The 9,828-nt window shown below is 41.7% G+C and overlaps 2 protein-coding genes across 2 annotated transcripts in view; one reads left to right on the top strand and one right to left on the bottom strand.

The window, feature by feature from the left end:
* Positions 1–2,293: 2,293 nt before the first annotated feature.
* Positions 2,294–9,828, bottom strand: part of LOC143429936 (Krueppel-like factor 6) — a 519,442-nt gene continuing 511,907 nt past the window's right edge. Inside the window, exon 7 of the mRNA XM_076905796.1 lies at positions 2,294–2,304. The gene's annotated coding sequence lies outside the window, so the exon portion shown is untranslated. The remainder of the gene's footprint in view (positions 2,305–9,828) is intronic.
* On the top strand, positions 4,411–6,843 carry LOC143429932 (farnesol dehydrogenase). Its single transcript, XM_076905786.1, is given in 5 exon segments — positions 4,411–4,419; positions 4,504–4,595; positions 5,128–5,287; positions 5,381–5,524; positions 6,805–6,843. Coding segments are annotated over 5 exon segments (444 nt in total).

Here is a 9,828-nt window from a genome sequence, read left to right as displayed (position 1 = left end):
TTACAGGTACGTAATCAAAACTTCTCTAAACAGAATAAATGAAGTTATTGTTTTTGCCTCCAAAAGTGTTTGCAAAGTATTTGTCTCTATTGAGGAGCTCTCGAGTTTGAAGATAAAGAAATGGCTCTGCTCCGGAGTTCTCCAGCGTAAAGCGTTAATTATCGGAACTAAAACGTGATAAAATGGCAACATCTATCTCATTCTTTTACCGTGTTATACAAGCCCCTTTTTGTCGAAAGAATATTCTCTTTCTTGTTTACCGACCAATCGATAGAATTGCGACGAGCGAGTAAAAAGGAGGAAAGGAACGAGGGAAACATGCAACGACGGGTTTCGCAGCTTATTACCGGCAGTATCCGCGTGATAAAGGGTGGAAAATTGTATTATTACGGAAGAGTACGTGTGATAACAGCTCCCGCTGAGAAATTACCGCGGATGGACGTCCGCTGTTTTACGGAACGAAGCGGAAGCCGAGGGAACAGGGTAGCTTCCTTCCCTTTCCTCGTTAACCGTACTTTCTACCATCGCGCGCGAGAATGACGCGTCTCCCGCGGGTACAAAGCGGTTCAGATATTGCTTCCTATTTTTCTCCAACGTAGAGCTTGTAATAGGTTTCAAGCAACCAGCACCGCGTCTTTTCTTTTCTTTCGCTCAATTCCGGCTGATCATTATTCTCAGATCGATCGAGATCGATTCCGCGTTTACCGAGACGTTTACCGAGACGTTTACCGAGACTGAGAATGCGCGCAGAGTTACGCTGAGATACGCAGCTGAGAGTTAACCGAGCGCGTTCCTCTCGTAATTACTGAAAATTTAATCCCCGATTCGACGAGGGAGGAACATTTCAGCGACGAAAGCGGGGCCGCGCTCGTGAAAATGTATCGCAAGAACAGCGTCCGAAATTTGTTCGCACGCTTTTCACCCTCGTAGCGAGGGGTGGAGCGCGCTTAAATTATTCCCCGTCCGGCAATTAATTCGACCGGACGGTAAAACGCTTCTCTCTTTGTTTGCGTTGAAAAATATTCACGGCCGGGTTGCGCTCGCGGATCGTTGCGGCCGCGCGCGGTGCGGCTCGCGGCGTCCATCGTAATTCGTCGGTTTGGATACACGCTCGCTGAGAAGAAAAATACAGCAGCAGCCGGCTCGGTAACGAAACGACGCGGGTAATCACAGGAGCGTTGAGAAATGATCGAGTGGCGGAAGCATCTGGCGGTTCTGCCGTGCCAGGACGAAGGAAACGAGACGGACGGTAGACCCCGAGCTTTCTTGTTGATTTCCTCGCCGGCTCGCCTAGCCCCCTTCCTCCCGGAAGCCGGAATAATACCAGCGGTCGGTCGAACTGCGGTATTTGAATTTCTTGGGTACACAAGTGGCGAACGGCTCGCTATTTTAAGGGAAATAAACCGGTATTATTCCGACGAAACGACGGATTTCAATATTAAAGGTATGCAAATAAAATGTACACGCGCGATAAACAGGATTTCCCTTTTCGTTCGAATTTATATTTATCCGCCAGCCCGTTGCACGCCAACGCGGTCTGCCATCATCTGTGGCATGAATTTGTAACGAACGCCGAGGATGCTCGCGGAATATTTTCCGCGGGGTGAAAATCGTAATTGACAAATTGCTTAAATGCTTGATCCGTCGAGTTTAACATACACGGTCTTGCACGCTGTCATACGTAACAGCTTTTACAAGTTCTCGAGAGAAATTTTTACGTCGTACAGCGATCGTACGATGTTCTGTGGCAGAAATCGAGGAAAATATGGAAAAGCAACGATAAGCACTGCAGAGGAACTCGTACAATCATGCTGGCACTGAGAAATGTCTTGGCTGCAAGAGCATCTGCTGCCCAGAACCAGAAAACGGATAAGACTTCCGCTGGATCTCTCGTTGATTTCCTCCTGGTGTCGAGAGTAATGTCCCGGGTCCCAGCTGTCTGAAAACCAGGTGCCGCTTATCCGCGAACGAACGAGCTCTCTTATTTCGAGATCCAAAGATTACAGCCATCACAGATCGCGCATGTATTGCCTCAGTGTTTAGTTCTTGATAAATTCCTATATAGTTTTCGTAGCAGAAATAAGTTTATGATGCCATCAAGCTAACAGTTATTGTCGTTTTCTTTCTTTCCTATGTATTTATTATCGCTACCAGATGCTTGCAAGTATCTACGCGCTTTCTAAGCTTACTGTCTGCTAGACCTGCGGTATTTCCCGTGCGTGTCACTCGTGGGTATAAACTCGGTACCTAAGAGTGATCTTTGGTAAATCAGTAGTTTAATTTTGTCCTATCCGCGTGTTTCAACTCCCACAACGACTTAATTAAGATCTGTATTTCGCAACAATGAGTAAAACTAATCAAGGAAGGTAGTTCTTCAAGCCTGGATCTTAGTTTTAGTCGATACATCCTGACAAATATTTTGAAAACTGAACCATCGATACTTGGTTTTTTTTACATGATAACCAATACTGATATTTAAGAAAATCCTACTTCTTCATCTGCGCACATAGTATCTTTAGTCGTTTGTCTGCGAACAATCGTAAAATAGTTTGGAGATTCCTTTTAGAAAACCACCGACTATTTTCATTTCTCAAAATGAAGTCTCATAAATTCATCAGACCAATCGTTCGTCGACTGTCAACTTCGATTACCATTTTACGGTTATCGCCGCGTTTTCCCAGCTACTCGCAGACGCGTACGCGCGAGAACACGTGTTCTTATATAGTTGGACATTTTATGGCCACTGTTTAAAGGCACCGACGATGGATACAGTTTACGATACGAACATGAATCGCTCGCCCGCTCCGACGGGGTGATTTTTCCGGGGTGCTTTCAATTTGCTCGTTTACGAGTCGGGGAATTCTAATTGGAAGCGTGGAAACAGGTAACGACTGACGCGTTGCAAATGTCTACGAGGAGATCACCAAGATGATGATTGACGTTTATAGGAGCTTGTTTTAGAAAGAACTAGAAACGTCTAATGCTGGTCGTAAGAAGAATGTTAGTTAATCTCGACAAAACTTTGCTTCAAGACAAATTAACTTCTTGGGTACATTTGATATCCGTCATGCACTTGTTTTGTCTATGTTACGGATTATGAATTTAATTCATCGTCAGTGGCGCGTTACTCTATGGACAACTCGAACAAATACGCGGGGTCTCAAGCAAGAGAGAGACACAAACCAAGACTCGAGATCCAAATTCTACACTTTTTTCATAAAAAAATGTCAAATGCAAACTTTAATTTGGGAAAATTCATAGTACTGCGTTGTAAACAGGGAGTACGCTTCGTTTGTTTTTAAAAATCAAGCTTTTTAGTGTCGTTCGAGGCAGTAAGATGGTATTGACAACGTAAAATCACTAATTTAATTTTGTTAACAAAAATGAATTTAAATTTTAATTCATCTTATTCGATATTATCAAATAAATATCTAAATAATTTGTGTAGATGCTTTTACCATTATTTTACCTTTTCCCACGTGAAAGTTATTTAGTTGGGGTTAGCAGTCCTAAAATTCTACTTTGCATAAGACTCCAATTAGTTATAACGTGTCATTGTTCGTCGTTAAAATTTAGACAATATTAATTTAATGTTTACATTCTTGTTCGTGCAAGAGTAATTGACATCATTTGCAACAGTGTTTCTTTCAGTGCTTCGACGAACCGTGTTTGTGGTATACTGCCCCCTAATATCCTACAGCACGACATCCTACAATACGGTTTCAGTCTCACACGATAGAATAAATCGCGGGAACCTTCCATAGCATCACAAGCTTAGATATGGTTTCGCTCTAATTGGATAAAAAAATTACAAAATCCTTTGTATAGCACTGTACTTATACAGCACTAGAAAACATGATTTTTGTTTAACGCATTTAAAAACTAAACTATCTTAAAATAAAACTTTCCTGAACAAGTTCAATTTATAATTTACTAACAGAATAAATGAACCGTTTATTTTGAAAGTGGCCTAAGTGAATTTTTGAAAAAGAGCAATTTCAAAATTTTCAGCAAGCAAATTTCAACACGGACAAACAAAATTTAAACGAGCTGCAAAAGTAAGCAGCCGATTTCATCAGTTGGCCACTACTTTAGAATACATAATAGTTACAAAAAATTAAACTTAATTGTGCAACAAAATAGTATTTTCGCTCACGAACGTGTTAAATGGCTCCGCTCTGAAGCCCTCAAGTGCAAAGGGTTAAGATTGTAAAATTGAATAATGAATTAACAGAGACATATATGTACTGCATTCTTATGCGTTGTCATACTTTTTCATCGCTCGTTGCATACATAAAATGTTAATTTACTTTGCGTAATCAAAATTTGAAATCGTATTTATTTAACTTACTTACTTTTTCTCTAATATTTTTGATAATACTGACCTTACGATAAACGTCAAAATCACGCATGAAACAAGTAGGTGGCGCGAGTATTGCGTTCAGAACGTCGTTTGCCTATTCGTTTGCGAATTTTGAAAAACCCCGTAAATTGCACTTGCAGATAGCAACAGAAAGACCCACTCTGTGCCTCGTGCGAACGGTGCGTTTGATGCGCTAGCGAAGCGTCGAAGAGCATATTTTAAATATGAACAGGTATTGTTGAGAGTTCGCAAGTCACGTCTTGTCCGATCGTCCGACTGCGTTTCGTTCTTTGCTTCTTGCGCTTGCTTCGCGTTGCTTTCCATTACCTCCATAACATGTAAAAGATCACTTTTTTAACCCTCTGCACTATAAAGTTTGTTCAAACAAATGATAGGAGACATCCTAGAGCATTAAATCGCATACGTTGCTATCATAATCGGAGTGCAAGAGAATCTTCCTCGAGGGCGAACGAGGAACTTTAAACGGTCCGCTGACAGTCGCGTTTGGCACGGGTGAAACGTGTTGTTTGAGAAAACACACGGGAATTTCGCTGGTTCCTTTTCCGTGCTGGTCCATCGACGAAACAAAAAAGGGACACAGGGAAAAAACGGGTAGATGGTGGGTAAAAAAAGAGGAAGGGATGGCTGCTTTTAAGAACGAAACAAACGTTCTGGCTGTTTGCGCTCGAAGTCGATACGAATAGAACGCCATGCAAATGGGCGGCCGCCGGTCTGTTGAAGCAATTTTTTGTTTCGTTCGGCAGCGTGCTGGGACACTACGTCCCGTTTAGATACTTGTCGGAAACGGATACGGATGGCTATAATGGCTGGAACCTGTACCCAGCTTGCAAACACGCCACTGTCGCATTTACGGAGTCAGTGAGGCGGGAATTGGCGGCCGTTAAAGCACCGATTCGAATCACTGTAAGATCACGCGCGCATCTTTCGTCGTCGCAGCATTTTATAAGTCTCAGTCGTGCCGATCTAACACGTTTCGAACTTATCATCTATTTGCAGGGTGTCAATCGGGGACTCGTTGATACAGACTTGTACCAAACTTCGTCTGATTCGGTGGTAACTTTTAAGGACTATCCGAATCTTGAACTGGTGGATGTCGCGGATGCTGTTACGTACGCGCTTAGTACTCGAGCCGAAGTGCAAGTAAGATGGCTCTTTAATTTATCTAACTGCATATTATTGTTAATGCATATTATTCAGCAAAATAATCTCCTTCCTCTTCAACTACACGTGTAACGTCGTTATGCACCTTTGCACTCGCAATCACAAATTCTTATATTAATAATACTTATTCAAAGTCCTGAATGTAGAGTTCTTGTTATACTGGATAAAAACGTCCAAGTCCAGAGCGTGGTTCAATAAACCAACATGATCGCAATCTCAAAATCTAAATAAAATATATCTCCGCGTTCTGGTCCGGGTAATATAAAATATTGCTATCTTAACAATAGTTTCTATTACTAACATCTGAGAAGGAGCCGAGTTCAAAGGGTTGAAATCTCTTGTCGCACGATCATATACGACGACGCTGTTTTTTATAATATTAACCCTTTGCACCAGCATATGCTCTCCCAGCAGATATCGCAAGTCTAACATATCGCTCGGATGTCCCCTCTCATCTGAGGGGACATCCGAATCGCCTAGCGTTTATGAAGGTTAAACTTATTCCACCATAACTTCTTCAGAAATGCAGACTTCCCTGACGTTTTCTATTGAAATGGAAATTTTTTTACTGCTGGTAGGCGCCAACTGCAAAGGGCTACGTTTACGATACGTCAATTGCTATTGAGCAGGAGTGGCCAAACGCCAAAATTACCCATTAAAGGTTAGCGCTACTCTTGTTAATAAATCAGGTAACATGCTGCGACGGAACTGTTTTACATTCTGAAAAATAGCAAATGCTTTTTCATTCGTATCATAAACTTGAGATACTTCGGTATCCCAATAACATATTCTCAACGAGATGCAAGCTTATAAATTTCGTGTTTGTAAAAGTTTTTGTCCTTAGAAACAAAAAATCGCCCAGCAGCACCAACTTTTCTTGAACATCTGACAATTTCTATCCCAATCATAGGAAGCAGTTAATTCCTCGGGTTACGCAAAGTGTCGGAGAGTGTACATAACTTCGAATAGTAATATCAATTTAACCCTTTGCACTCGGCTTCTTTGCGAGCGTAAAGAATAGAAATTATTGTTAAAAGTTGCTATTTTAGCAATAGTTTGTTAATGTATGCCTTAACGATAGAAAATTTACATTTCAATAGAAAACTTGAGGAAAACATGCATTTTTTAAAAAGTTGCAATGGAATAAGTTTAACCTTCGTAATCACTAATCAATGCTGATGTCCTTTCAGAAGACATCCGAGTGCAAAAAGTTAAACAAAGAATAGAAAAATGCAATAATATGATTGTTGAAATTGCAGATCAGAGAAATGAAAATCCAACGTACAAACGAACTATAATATCCTCGTGCGTTTATAACTGGTGCTAAATTGTGGCACACCATAGAAAACACACAAGAAAGTGTTTAACGAAGGTTTTAACAAGTAATTACCATTATGAAGGTAACGCATGCGTACATCGGTACGCGAATAAAATTCACTTGCTTAAATTGCACAATTTCATCTTTTTATTTCGAGTTTTAATATATGTGGATGTTAAGAAAATTAAGAATAAGGTGGAATAAAATTCAATCGACTAATATATAATATGGTAATTTTTCGTTTTTCTATCATCTTACAAAACTGAAATCCGTATTTTTCCTCCATTTAAGCGTAAATGAAATTCCTCATCTGTCTTCGTATAGCTTTTCATTTTGCTCATTTACGCTCATGCGTCAAATTGCTGGACAATAATGTGTTAAAAGACGAAATATTCTACCGTGGGAACATTACACTTTGCGTTGTGCAGCTTTTCATTTTGCACAATGTAAAACGCGATGCTCCCACACCGGAACCTTTCGACTTTTAGCACATTATTCTCCGACAATTTTAACATAAGCTACGTCATATACTGACTATAATTTCGCAATTCAATGTGGAAGCGAAACAATTTGAATTAAAACGTGGTTATTTTGTAATATTAGACATTTGATAAAAGCTAGAATACTCAAGAATTATGAATAGAGAATATATTTCTTCATGATAAAGTGGACAAAGCTGTCGTAAGTATTTTATATCGCATTGTGTTTCAAAAATCCAAATAGCTAATGTGTTAGCTCTTTGACGCATAGGATTTAAACAAAAAAGAGCAACCAAATTGTAGAGAAATTTTAAATTACATCAAAATTTCAAATAGATTCGAAACTTTAAGTAAAATGTTAAACCGTATGACTACAACGTATCTCTACAACAAAGTAGCCAGCGGTATTGGTAGGTACGATCAAACGAAATGATCGAGGCAGGTGCATAAGGTCGTTTCGTTTCCATTCAGATAACGCGCTATTGATTACAAACTACGAATCGAGCGTACGTAACCACGGCGCAATTAGAGGGCCCGTGGATACTCCTTAGAATTGAATGATTGATGGCATTATTGGGGCACGCGAGCGGGCTGAGTATTAATTCGAGCCGCGCGAACAACAGTTACTAACTACAAGTCTTCCCCTGACCAGAACGGGGCTATCTCTAATTAACCCTAATCACCAGTCGGATAGCGAGGACCGTGCTCGCGCGAACGCCCCGGCCATTAAATATGCCGTGTGCGCGGCCAGAACATATTTCTTGCGCTGATTAATGCGACGGCCCGATATAATTTACGTAATGCGTTCGCTAATAGACCGCCGCTCGCGATTTCGTTAAATGCACGGGGCGCGAGGCGAAAATTCCGCGCGGAGGACGCGACATCGAACGTCCGCGCGTTAATCGAACGATTCGCTGGCGAAAATTAACGGGAGGACTAATATTCGCGGTCAATTTTTGCACGCATATAGCGTATATTTTCGTTGGGACGCTAATTTAGTGCGCTAATGAATGTCGCGTCGTTTGAATAATGGTAGGTTGGTTTGATTCAACCTACGAGCGACTGATGAACGGAGCGACGTCTTTACGGCGGATCAGAAGTCGTAACACTCGCTTGTACGATACGGTAAGAGTGTTCTGCACAGCTTCACGGACACTCGAGGCATTTCGGTGCGCGGGACAGTTAAGTTGTCAGACAACTTTCGACGAGCTTTGAGTAGTTCGGTGCTTCCGCGTTGCGAGCTGCTCTTTTCACGTTTAACGGTCTAAAACTTTTATTTTATTTTTAATGTCCTCCTGTGAAATGAGATTCTTCTATTGGGACAGAGGGAATATCACATTTAACACTAGACGATGCGTAAAAATTACTTCTCCAAAGTCCGTATTTACACGTTTTCAAAATGAAGAGTTTGACGTCACGTTTGAGGCACATACAGGATGCTTCCTGCATATAAAGTTCGATACGTGGACCATTCGAAAGAAATCCATGTCCTCTGCCATCGTTGTCCGACGTATCCAGCCGATCGAAGAATTCTGCAGACTCGCGATTTTATTAAACTTCACCGCAGGTGATCTCGAAATTCCTGCTGATTTCTATCGATTCTTTCGCTCTTCTTTGATCGTCGCGTCGGGTAATTCAGCTGCGCGGACTATGATTTTCGCGACGAGTCTCGCTACTGAGCCAGCGAACCGGAAGGCGAGACGGGGAGAGACCGATAAAAATGATCGATAAAGACGTACCGTCGTGTCCGGTATTTAGGAATTTATATTAAAATATGCAAATTTATCGGTGCGGGCATATTTGAAAACAGATAAATTATGCCGGGCGTGTATCGCGTTCCCGTAGTAGAATATATCGATGTTGGGACGGGCGGCGTCAGAGGCCACCAGCGGAATCGGAGTTCCTCGCATAACGGCGTGTTCTGTCGCCCGGTAGAAATACGATTTATGACTATCATTGTGCAACGATCATAAATTACCATGTTATTTACGAGGCCGTCCAGCGGTGATTTTCTCCTCTCCCGTTTTTCTTTTTCTCGCTTCTTTGTTCGCTGCGTCCCGTTCACTTTAAAACCTAGTCATTAAGCGCCTGAACGAGTTGAAAAAGAATTGATAATTTTTGCAAAATAAATGGAAACTCGCGGGACGTCACGACCGAGTGACGCTGTGGACAGCGCACAAAAGCGACGCTTGCAAGGCATGGATTTTTCGCAAACTTGGATTTCCATCGTAAATACATTAGAAGCTTTTAAGCAGGACGTTCTCTGCCTTTGACCTCGAAGAGATTCGTTTTCGCGTCTGCCACGCGTGTTTCTCGCTCGATACCGCGTTACTCTCGTTGATCGATCTCGTCGGAACGGCTGGCGAACGAACAGTCGGCTCTCGAGGAGACCCTTTAACTTGACGCTAACTAGATTCGTCGCTTAATAACTGCGATACGCCGCGAACTCTAAATACTGCACATTAACAAACTCGAGACTCCAACGC

This window comes from Xylocopa sonorina, chromosome 12, assembly GCF_050948175.1.
Source record: "Xylocopa sonorina isolate GNS202 chromosome 12, iyXylSono1_principal, whole genome shotgun sequence".
NCBI classification, from domain to species: domain Eukaryota; kingdom Metazoa; phylum Arthropoda; class Insecta; order Hymenoptera; family Apidae; genus Xylocopa; species Xylocopa sonorina.
This window is presented reverse-complemented; position numbering and strand designations above follow the sequence as displayed.